General features: G+C 40.2%; 3 protein-coding genes across 3 annotated transcripts; 2 read left to right on the top strand and 1 right to left on the bottom strand.

The window, feature by feature from the left end:
- Nucleotides 1–1925: 1925 nt before the first annotated feature.
- On the bottom strand, nt 1926–2733 carry FOMMEDRAFT_50800 (DNA repair protein rad10; the record flags this gene model as incomplete). Its single annotated transcript, XM_007262607.1, has 5 exons — nt 1926–2030; nt 2099–2270; nt 2343–2419; nt 2481–2580; nt 2630–2733. Coding segments are annotated over 5 exons (558 nt in total), but the record flags the coding sequence as incomplete, so codon positions are not given.
- Nucleotides 2734–3001: 268 nt separating this feature from the next.
- Nucleotides 3002–4393, top strand: FOMMEDRAFT_102192 (uncharacterized protein). Its single transcript, XM_007262606.1, has 3 exons — nt 3002–3481; nt 3539–3758; nt 3823–4393. Exons 1-3 carry the CDS (start codon nt 3068–3070, stop codon nt 3987–3989), a joined length of 801 nt encoding a protein of 266 aa, XP_007262668.1. The 5' UTR covers nt 3002–3067; the 3' UTR covers nt 3990–4393.
- A 332-nt stretch (nt 4394–4725) lies between these two features.
- On the top strand, nt 4726–6959 carry FOMMEDRAFT_131370 (cytochrome P450; the record flags this gene model as incomplete). The annotated part of the gene is made up of 12 exons (XM_007262605.1): nt 4726–4918; nt 4971–5100; nt 5159–5347; nt 5396–5544; nt 5594–5709; nt 5772–5892; nt 6006–6180; nt 6236–6258; nt 6312–6393; nt 6445–6621; nt 6676–6825; nt 6884–6959. The coding sequence occupies 12 exons, from the start codon at nt 4726–4728 to the stop codon at nt 6957–6959; spliced, it is 1581 nt and encodes a 526-aa protein (XP_007262667.1).
- Nucleotides 6960–11565: the final 4606 nt, after the last annotated feature.

Here is an 11565-nt window from a genome sequence, read left to right as displayed (position 1 = left end):
TACAAGTGTTGCGACTTTTTCGTGATGACGTTGCGAGGTAGATTCTGCTGATCTTCTGTATATATGGCAACGGTTACAATCAACGGTTAGATCAGCTGATTGATGCTTGGTTGCAAAGAGGGAAACATCCTCTGTACTCTTGCTAGGGTGTCATAATTCATCAGATAATCTCAGATGATATTCTGCCACTAATATCAGTTCGTCGAATGATTCATGAGAGGAAAGAGCACAACAATAGACCGTTAAGGGCAGTCAATAGTTTCAAGGACAATTCAATATTGAGATACAATAAATTTAGCAAATGCCTACTTTTAGGAGAAGACAAAGCCTTCAAAACTTTCTGCTTTACACTCACATAGAGGAAGAGGATGACAGTGTGCGTATCCTACCGTCATTTTTATATATGAACTATTTAAATTGTCGCGACTAATATGTATTTTTTGAATACAACAGATTGCTTTACAAAACTATTTTATCAAGTAATTATCTAGTTCTGCATACTAATTTGATATCAATGCCACTTCACACACAAGGCATTGGTTGTTATCAAGATTCTTGATTATATTACTTGAATTCTCTATGACAGCATTATTTTACAGTTTTAGTAGAAGACCTCTATATAATCCTGCCAATTGTTCAGCGGCTAATCTCGGCTTTCCTCGAATTGCTTGATTCTCATCAAGTGATGACCGAAGGCAACCCTCTATTCCTCTAATTATCGTAAGAGAATCATTTATACTCTTTATCTTCGGGTCGTCCTTTGAGTCCCCATCGGACTCAGCTTTGAGCTCGTCCACTTTCAGGCCCAAGCCATCACCAATATCTCTAAATTGTTCACAAAGAGAAACGGTCTGATCATAGCTGTCCTGACTGCTGCGAAGTTTTTCTTGTACGTTTGAGGCTTTCTCTGCCGCACTCTGGTTCGAAGATATCGTAAGAGATGAGTAAGATTGATGGCTTCAAAAGAACCAGAATGTGACTTTACCATTCTCCTCCTCTTTTTAGTTTTAGAATGCTGATGGCATGGAGTTGTGTCTTCCATGTCTGCCATTTCTCTGGGATTTGCTGGCTTGTAGGTATGAACTTGGACGATCACTGCTGCGAAGACTTTGCTTATATACTATTAAATGTCATCCTGCAATACAACTTTGCTGTTGCCACATTTGTGTGACCGTTCTCTGTATCTGGTACTTTGCTGATCGTAGGAATGAAGGAGGACAGTATATTAGCGATCCGCCGCAGCAAAGCTACGCCGATACTATTTTGAGTCTTTTAGGATACCGAGCGAGATTGGCCCACCTTAAGAAGTTGCGAGGATATCGTTATATATGTGGTTCTCATTAATCATCATCATTCAAGTCAAGCTCGATGTCCCACACAGGACTCGGGCTCCTATGGCGCCGACTATCTTCCATCCTTTGCTGTTGCCCCCCTGTCACGTAATCAACGTCACTTTGCTGCCCTTTTCCAGGTACAGGCAGATTCCCTTTCCCTTTCTTGGCAAGGCGTGTGTCGATTTGCACTTCTTCGGGATCTCGCGTCCCACTGATCTCATCTTCGTTGAGGTCGAGTTCAATGTCCCAGATAGGACTAGGTTCACGTTGCGCTTGTCTGGAAGACCGGGAGGCACGACTAGGTGTAAGCGCATGTGTGGAGGTGGGAGGGGGAGGCGTAGGCATGTCTGCTGCTGAGCCAAATTTATGTATTCGACTGGAAGTCGGCGTGCTCGAGCTGTTGGACAATTGACTTTGGCTCTGCGTCTGACTGTCGCGAATTTCAGCCGACCTTCCTAGTTCTGGAATAACTGATTCCCCTTCCTCCCGCTGTGACGTTTCTACTTCGCCGTTGTTTTGTGTTGAAGACTCGGATTCGAGCTGCACTTGAGATTGTGTGAATGCGGGAAGTGCGCTCGTCGCTTTATTTCGAAATGGCTTGTCGAAAGCTTCCAGAATACGCCGAACTTTCACTTGGCCAAAACCAGGGAGGCGCCGTAATTCTTCGGGTGTGGTATGTGCGATTTTTGAAAAACTCTATTAATGCACGCATTCTATATCAGCATCTACAATTGTTTTGACAGGATGGGGCAAAGGATACGTACTCCGAAAGAAGTTCTGAGCGTCTCAACGTCAGTCTTGTTTACTTTATTGATACTTGTTAAAGCCGAACGCAGCATTGCGTTGTACTCCTTGTCGACACGTTCTTTAATGAGGTCTGGGGGCCTGTGTTCGAACAGCTTATATGTCGCAAGATACATTCCGGCTTCCTCATTTCTTCATGCCATTTTGTGGTATACGTTCGTTAGAGGGAGTGATTGCAGCTAGAAAAAGAGGGCGAAAACTCACGACCAACAAACAATAATGGTTATGTTGTTGATAAGACAGATCTTTGTCAGTTCACGTATGGGTTCTTGATGTTCGCTCTTAAGGCTACACACGTCAACGCATAATCCCGGAAGATCGGGCGAGTCTTTCAATACTCACGACATCACACATCAATATTAGCAATCTGAGCGTAAATAGGTTTCCGAGCCTTTGTATCCGTTGGTGTATGTACTCTGGGTGAAGTCTATGATACCTTAGACTATGATATGACATGAGCTTGATTCAGGCGACAGACGGAAGCAGCGTACCTCAAGTAGAGAGCACATGTCGTTCTTCCGAGTTGAAAGTCTGGAATAATGTCGCCAAACTCTTTGCTTACGTTGCGCACGCATTCCAAGAGCGGGTTGAGTCTCTGTCGCGTATTCTTAGTGTCCCAGCTTCCTATTTGCTATAGATCTGCTGAAACGCACTTGACATGGATTAATGACAACAGCGTTCCCTGATCCTGGCTGGACTACCGGTGGTTTTGCAGCCTGACTGCCTGCGCCAGAGACTGACGACATGGTGGCAGGAGATGACACTACTGGCGAAGAGGCGCATCGCGGCAAAGTCAGGTGACCGACGTGTTCCTCTTCGGCAGGACTCGGATGTCGAACACGTCTTGACTTCGGCGCAGCACCAGCATATACAATCTATAAAGGCCTTTTGGTAGGATGAGGTTGAAACGATAGACTGTTCTATCCGCCATGCAGTCCCTCACTGCGCAGGGCATACTAGCAGAATTGTCGTCTCACCTACATTTCCCGCTTGCTAGCACTCGAAACACAATCACACGGCATCCGACACTATCAATCTCAGCCTCAGTAGTTGCTGTGCTCTTCCCACTAGCGCTCCGAAACTACCGGTCCTACAAGACTCTTGAGCGAGGTGGATTCAAATTTCCTGTTGTTGGTTGGGCAGTTTCTCTTCTCTTGAAACCAGTTGGGAGAAACACAGTTACTGTGGAGGAGTATGAAAAAGACTCGGACAAGAGCTCATGGCTGAAAGCGGGTGACGGACCAACCGAAATTCCACTGAGGGGAAGGCAACGACCAAAAACGGGATGGCATTTCCTTCCGCATCGACAGGTTGAGTACTTCCCAAATGAAAAGACACAAAAGGTTTGCAATATTTTCTTCCACCGAAGTTGCATGAAACAAAATATTCATCATTCTTAGCTCCTTACCGATGAATTCAAGAAAATCGCCGAGACGAACAGTTCACTCATCCAGGTTGGCCGTTCACCACACGAGAACTTTCTTAATGCACTCCTTGTACATCCGAGCGTGCAAAGTCCGCATCCTGTTACGGACGCGTCGTGGCGTGAAATCGGTCATGTCCATTCCCTGAAGGACTTTTCGATGCATGTTACGCTCTCACCTCAAGACTGTAAACTGGGTATATATTTCTTTTCGACATCTGTTTTCTGATGGAGTACTGAAAAGACACTTGGGATGTACAGTGATTGAACGAGAGTGGGGCGAACGGCATCCTATCAGCGGTGTCATTGGACTGCCGAAAGAATACCTCATGCTGTATGCACCACTTACGGAGGACGACGTACGCGTCGTAGGACTCATTGTCCGAGCTTCTGTTAGCTATATGACGGGTACTAAAAACGTGCATTAGATGTAAACTAATGCAGACTGGAATACTGAACTCTACTCTCGAGACTCTGCTTACTAATTTATCCCTTGGCCGTTTAATCATGCTGCCACAATTGTTATTAGACATCAAAAGGAATTTACGAGCAAGACTTTGTCCACTGGGGATTAGCTCTTGCTAGAAACCACCTTATGTTTCTCCGCAATTATCTGAAAACAATTCAACTACACTGATTTGCGGTTGGGCGATAAATGTATCTCTTCGCTGAGTTGAGGATGAGTTGAAACATGAAACAACAGAGTCTCACGCCACTGATGAGTGCCGCAGGCCGAGGACTGTGGGAAATGGCCACTGAGTGGACGTGCCTCTTCCCGAATCCCCCACTTAAATTTTGCTTCCGGCACATCAGAGTGGCTTACAACACCCCGTTTAATGAAATGCTGCACTCAGGGACACGAAGATATGGGACGATGCGTAATTCATTCATACTTACTGATATTGCACAGGAACAGCCAATTCTCAACCCGCATCAATTTCTGTAACGGGCGCTCTGACATTTTCTTCCGTGACTTCGGAATCCGCACCGTTAGACTCTGAAAGGCTATCACGCTGGGGTAAATTTCTGTTCAATCCTGCTCAATCGGAGACTTTCTATTGTATGATGACGAGAGAGCGGAGGTTGAATCGATAACGCTTCAGCTCAACGTTACGATATAAATGATGGCCGCCAGTCTTCTAAACTTGAGTGTGGGCAGCCATTATGTCTCTTTTATGGTGGGATATCGCCGCTGCAAGCCTTGCAATCACCGTCAGCTATATTCTGTACACGAGGGGCCATGCGGTTGCACTTCGATTGCCGCCCAGTCCTCCCAAGGATTTCTTATTAGGGCACGCAAGGAAAGTTCCGTTCTATAAAGGGTGGGAGGTCTACGCAAAATGGAACGAAGAATACGGTGCGTGCACACTTTGACATTTACGTTACCTTCAATGTTGAGTATTTCATAGGCGATGTCATCTGCACTCAAGTTTTAGGTCGCTCCATGATCGTGTTGAACTCGATTACTGCGGCGCGCGATCTTCTGGAAAAGAGGAGCAACACATTCTCCGACAGGCCATTCCTTCCGGTATTCATTGAGTACGGCAGCACCCTCATTCTACTCTACTTTCCAGGAAGTCGAATAACATGTTTACAGAATGGGGTGGGAACTCATGCTTCCAATCATTCCTTATGGTCCGCGTTTTCGGAAACATCGTCGCATTCTACATCATTACTTCGGTCCTCAGGCACTGTCAGCGTATCAACCAACGCAAGAGCGCGAAGTTCGTAAACTCCTCCGCCGACTGCTGATCAAGCCTGAAAACTTCATCACGCACATTCATAAGTAAATAATCTTAACAAATCTTGAGATCACTGATAACGAGTGTGGCAGTTTCATCGCCGGAACGATCATCTCGGTCACATACGGACATGAGATCGTCAAAGAGAACGATCCGTATGTTGAACTTGTCGAAGAAGCGGCGCACATCGTTTCAAGCTCCGGTAACGTCGGGACAACACTCCTCGACGTGTTTCCATTCAGTGAGCAAATTTAATCGCCAATTTAGTCCGTGTATTGAGCCGCTTTTAGTGCGATATGCTCCTGCTTGGTTACCTGGAATGGGTGTAAAGAGGATTATTCCGAAAGCACGAGAACTCGTCGGATACGTTATGACGCACCCGTTGGAAGATCTTAAAGTGAAGAGGGTAAGTAGCCCAGATGAAGATTAGTGAATAAACATCTTAACCTGAGACACGTTTCCCGATAGGCTAAAGGAAATGCTCCTCCGTGCTTAATGAACGAACTACTGGATAGATACGAGGAAATGCATGTGATTGACCCTGAACATGAAAGGGACATTATGTACATTGGAGCAACAATTTACGCAGGTGAAACAATTACTTTATACATGAATGCAATAATCTCATCAACCTTCTTCATTAGCTGGTTCGGATACAGTGAGTGGTAGAGAATTGTTCCGGAGTCTTAGAACCCATAAGAGTATTTCAGACCAAATCGGCTCTCACAACGTTCTTCCTGTTGATGACAATCTATCCTGAAGTGGCGAAGAAGGCTCAGGAGGAAATTGATCGAGTCGTCGGGAAAGACCGTCTGCCATGTGCCGAAGATAGGAATGACCTTCCTTATCTTAATTGCGTGCTAAAGGAGATGTATCGGTACGTGCACTGCTCTTCCTTACCGTTCTCGACGTGAAGCTAATGCTTATCCTAGGATGCAACCTCCTGCACCTCTCGGTCCGTGATCACCTTTAACTAGTTTTCTGTGCTTATCCAATATGGTTGAATAGGCGTCCCGCATAAGTCTACACAGGCTGAGGAATATCGAGGATGGACAATCCCAGAAGGAACGGTTGCAGTTACTAACATCTGGTTTGTACATTCATTCGATTATTTCTCGTTCATTGCTCATTAGATATTCAGGCTAATGATGAGGGATGAAAAGAATTTCCCGAATCCAGAGACCTTCATGCCTGAACGACATATGGCAAAGGTAAAAGACGATCCGAATGGCACTTCTTCCGCTGCCGCGTCGGCCGATGCTACATCGTTTGTCGCAGAAGATGATCCCAGCAGCATAGTATTCGGATTCGGAAGAAGGTCAGCTTGCTACAAAATAGTAGTTTTTATTACTTTCTGAAGCTTTGTAACAAGGGCTTGCCCTGGAAAGTATTTCGCAGACTCGATGCTATGGGAAGCAGCTGCGAACGTACTAGCGTTATTCGATATGCGGCTATACACAGACCCTGAAACCGGGAAGACCGAGGTACCTAAGTTCGAGTTCGATGATGATGGGATCATAGCGTGAGTAAAGCTTCCAGCAGGTAAACTCCTCGTTACTTAGGCTGAATTTAATTTATAGATATCCGAAGCCTTTCAAATGTGTGATTATCCCGCGAGACGCAAAACGGGTCGATGATATGACCATCAATATATAATCTGAAAAATGCGTAGCTACCGTACAATTAACTACGAGTTTTAATATTATCTTGTCTCTTTCTGCTTTATTGAAGGGACTATCCAGAGTCCAATTTTCATCCAATGCGAAGGGCAAAGGATAAGGCACAGTATTGCGCAAGAATAGACCGTCAGGTGTTTAGAACTTTGCAAGGCTTTGCAATATTGATTAAGTACTTCGATGTCTGAGCTTAAAACAGCCTACAGAAATTCGCCACAATCTGCAAGAAAAGGACATGATATACTGAAACTAGAATGATTCGATATTCTAGACAACGACCTTTCACATCAGTGAAATTACCTGCATGCCATAATTTTTAGTAAAACTCCTTGTTGTTATTATTCCCGAGCGTTCTTAAATTGAATGTTTGTTCTGTGACGATAGTCCTTTTAAAAGAAGCCTAACTGTAGACAACTGATTGAAATTTTGCTTAGATGCTAAGATCACTGATTTCTCGAATAATCGACTCAATTCTTGTTCTAATGCCCCAATTGCAGGTGTAACCTTGCAAGATAGCTCTGATCGAGATTCTCGAACATGTTACTCCATTACATCCGTACACAAGCACTACAAACCATTCTTCCTTGGAGCTGAACTGCCTCGTTCAGCTTTGAGCAGTAGCCTCAGTATCTCTTCGGAGATTCTGATGATTCTGTTCAAGACCGATATGTCAAATAGTATGGTTTCTTTAGCATCTATGTTGAACTCGCGCATTGCTAGGTGTTGACCATTGCAATGAACGAGTTCAACGCGGAGACATAAGAACCAACGCTTTTGACACAGTCGGACACAGCTGCTTGCTCTGTGTGTGTAGAACAAGTCTCACTTTTTTTTTGCCCTTAAATACTTAGGGTCATCCCAGACTTACGTTGTATGTGAAAGTAACGAGGGGTGATTTGCGCCTGGACCAGCTTGGTCATACTTGCGTCCCTTTCTTAACATGTACTCAGTAAAGAATTTAGAGAATGTATGACTATAGGCATTGATTTTACTTTAGGAAAGTGGGTTGCTGAACAGAGAAGTGTACAGATGGCTATGTGAAGCACTGACAACATGTATGAAGTCAACGAGCGGAGATAGAACTGGCCCGTGAGCACTGGGAAGCGTTGTCTTCTAGCAAGAAGCAATTTTTTCTTGATGCACAGAATTACTCTCGATTGACAGCGCAATACGTAACACAAGAAATGTTAGCACATGATGAAAAGAACGGCGCTCGATCTTCGCCTAATTTACGGCTAAGACTCCAAACGCCTACATTATCTGGTATGTGCACAGGAGCAATAAATATGTAAACACACAGAGAAAAATCCTATGAACTCAATTCCACAGATCAGGATCATATTGAAATATATTGTAATGATGGAGAACTTACAACGCCTCTCTGTGACTTCTGCACCCCTGTGAATTGATTAGTCCCTTAGTTGTTTCATTTCTTTGTGTACCCAAGATAGTATAATATTACTTATGAGAGTTCTTTTTCTAGTATGAGTAATGTAAGGCAAGGCACACATGTGAAACTATGTTCAGTCCTTAAGTATACATATACAGAAAAATATGTTATAATGTATAATACTATACTGTATATTTTGTATAATGTATCAAGTTTCTTTATAACAGATTTTGGATTGCTTGCTGAAGTTGTATATTATAATGTATAAAATATATAATATATTAGATTTGCCTTCTTCTAGTACTATACAGTATATACTGTAATATAAACTACTGTACATAGTTTTTCTCTTTTTTATCTCTCATTTCCTACTATAAATACTAAATTTAGATAATTAGTTATTATGTAACAAGAATCTAATCATTTGTAATCAAAGACTTTGTTAAGTAATTATTGTTAAAAGTCTGATAGTTACTTTTAACTACTCTCTTTACAAAAAGTAATAAGTAAAAAATACTAGTATACAGAAAAAGCTACTCTTTAATTAAGAATAAGCTTACTATATAAGGCTATATTTAAACTATCTGACAATTTGAGCTTGTTAATATAACTGTTAATACTCTTTATTTGTTAAATAATAAAGAAATAAGTTCTTTTTTTATTACTTTACTAACTAACTAGCTATTTATAAAGACCTAGAAACTATATACTTATAAAACATACTAATAGTAAAAAATACTTACTTACTGTTCTTATTTAAGAGTAGTAAAAAGATAGAGTATTTAATAAAACTTGTAGTTTGTAGTGTTAGAAAGAGAAAAGGTCTTTTTTAGTCAAACTAACAGTGTTTTCTAACTATTAGTACATAGTAACTTTAGTTAATTAAACTAAGGTAAGAAGTTAAAGTACTCTCTTTTTATACTCTTTCCTAGTATAATATTATTCTAGTAACTTTGTAATATATTTCTTATATTATTATTTTTAATTTTAATGTTTAATTTACTAATTAAATATAAATAAACTATTATAGTTAACAATAAATACAAGAGAAATATTATAAATATTTGAGTTGTTTTACAAGTTTAATACTACTATGAACTTGATTATGTAATGAACTGCTGAAATTCAAGAGTATATAATAATATATCTCTTCTTATTACTTATTCTCTTTAACCTCTACTATTTCTCTCAGTCTAACTCTCTATCTAACACTATGTTCTTACATCTGTTCTCTCTAGTCAAGCATTCTACTTACAAATGTTCTCTAGTAGACACTCTGCCTACAACTGCTAAATAATAAACAGCTCTATACTCACTATTCTATCTACTATTACAAACTTGTACTAAGTTTCAGATCCTGTACTGAGTCTCAAACTCTATAAGAATACTACCTAGCTAACTATACTTCTCTCTTAAGGTTTCACCACCAAGTGCAAATAGCTAGTCTACTCTATTACTTGTACTAAGTCTCAGATTCTGTAGTAGAATCACTTTACACTGTTCCTTCTAACCATTATTATAAAGTGTAGACAGCTAGTCTATTTCATAATAATCACATTAGACATACACCCCTCTCTGTATTTTGTCTCCTCTCCTCTCCCTCTTGTGTGTTCCCTCTTTTGTCCTTCCTTTACATTGTTAATTGATACTGAATCCTGAATTCAATGTACTACATTTTTATACTTTCTTCTTCCTGCTCTACAGTACAAAAAGTAATGAACAAGTACAACTGTAGAACAATGTCTATGTACAACTACACTCATAATACTATCCTCTCTCTGACCCTGTACTCACATTCCTTCCCTATACATTCAATAATTGACATTACTCTCAGTAGGTCCACTTTACTTACATTTACATTTCTTAGTAACATAGATAGTACTATATTGAATAGAAGTAGTGGCCCTCCTCATTCTGCCTAAACTGAGTTCATCCACACCTTCCAGTTTGCTTCTCCCTTAGAGCTAGAATGTCTCAGAGATATACACTTTCAAGTTACAACTCAGTCTACTACACTTCCTGTCAGATATTGTAGCCAGAACAGACAGTACACACATGAATACAATTTTGCCTACAGTATTAATAAGCTTGTTCAACACTCTAGCCCTGGATCTTAACCTGAGTACACTACTTATCCTAGTTGTATACTATTATAGTGTGTCTATATCTTTACTTCAAGTACCTACCCATACTAACAATTCTCTCTCCCTTAGCAAGTCATTTGCCCATCCTGTCTTACAAGTGTAACCTTATCCTCTACAGTCTGTACAATGTCTGGACTGAGTAGCAACCAAAGCATGGTGACAAAGACTACATCAAATGTTAAGAACATGTTCACCCTTTTCAATACTCTTACTTTCTGGTTCATCTAGATCTATTCAAGGTGTAAGCCTTGTGATTGACACTTATAACACACTAACAAGTTTCTTACTCAGGTTCAGTTTAATTACAATCTCTGCTACTTTGTACTTGTATTACAACAGATATAGTTACTTGTACTCTACACAAATCCTAACACAGACAGTACAGGGCCTCTCTCAACATTGTCCTCCTACAGAACTGTCAGTCAACCAGTACACTATGTGTACAAATATTATCAGGTATACTTGTCCTCAGATTATTTTCTTTAATTATTATAGATACTAATGTACTGTATAAATACTTTAATATAATTTTTATTTATTTTAATAATGAATGTTATAACAGAAAATGATTATCATTAAGAAATACTTAGCTTTGTATAGTCTGTAAAACATTATAAACAAATATTATCCTTTAGAAATATAGAAATTCTTATTATACCTTTTAAAAAAAAGGAGGTCCAATATAATGTATTTTACATGTTTTAAAGGAGTATTACCTTTATTTACTTTTGTAATAATAATAAACCTTTTAGTATAGTATACAAACTTATAGTACTTTATTAAAACTCACAATCTGATATTATGTAATTTACTCTTTTTTTATCTATTTCACACTATTATATTAATATATAAGGCTTTAGACTTTTTCTCAATGTATGCCTTACTTCTCAACCCTTTCCTAAGAGTTTCATCAATAAGACTAGACAAAGGAGTATAGCTATAATACACAGTTAATTTAGAAAAAATAACTTGGACTTCTGTACACACTAACAGGACAAGATAACAATGTTTACTCTGACTTATACATTGGCTAAGTCTATTTCCTTAAGCAA

Source organism: Fomitiporia mediterranea, assembly GCF_000271605.1.
Source record: "Fomitiporia mediterranea MF3/22 unplaced genomic scaffold FOMMEscaffold_2, whole genome shotgun sequence".
Taxonomy (NCBI): Eukaryota; Fungi; Basidiomycota; class Agaricomycetes; order Hymenochaetales; family Hymenochaetaceae; genus Fomitiporia; species Fomitiporia mediterranea.
This window is presented reverse-complemented; position numbering and strand designations above follow the sequence as displayed.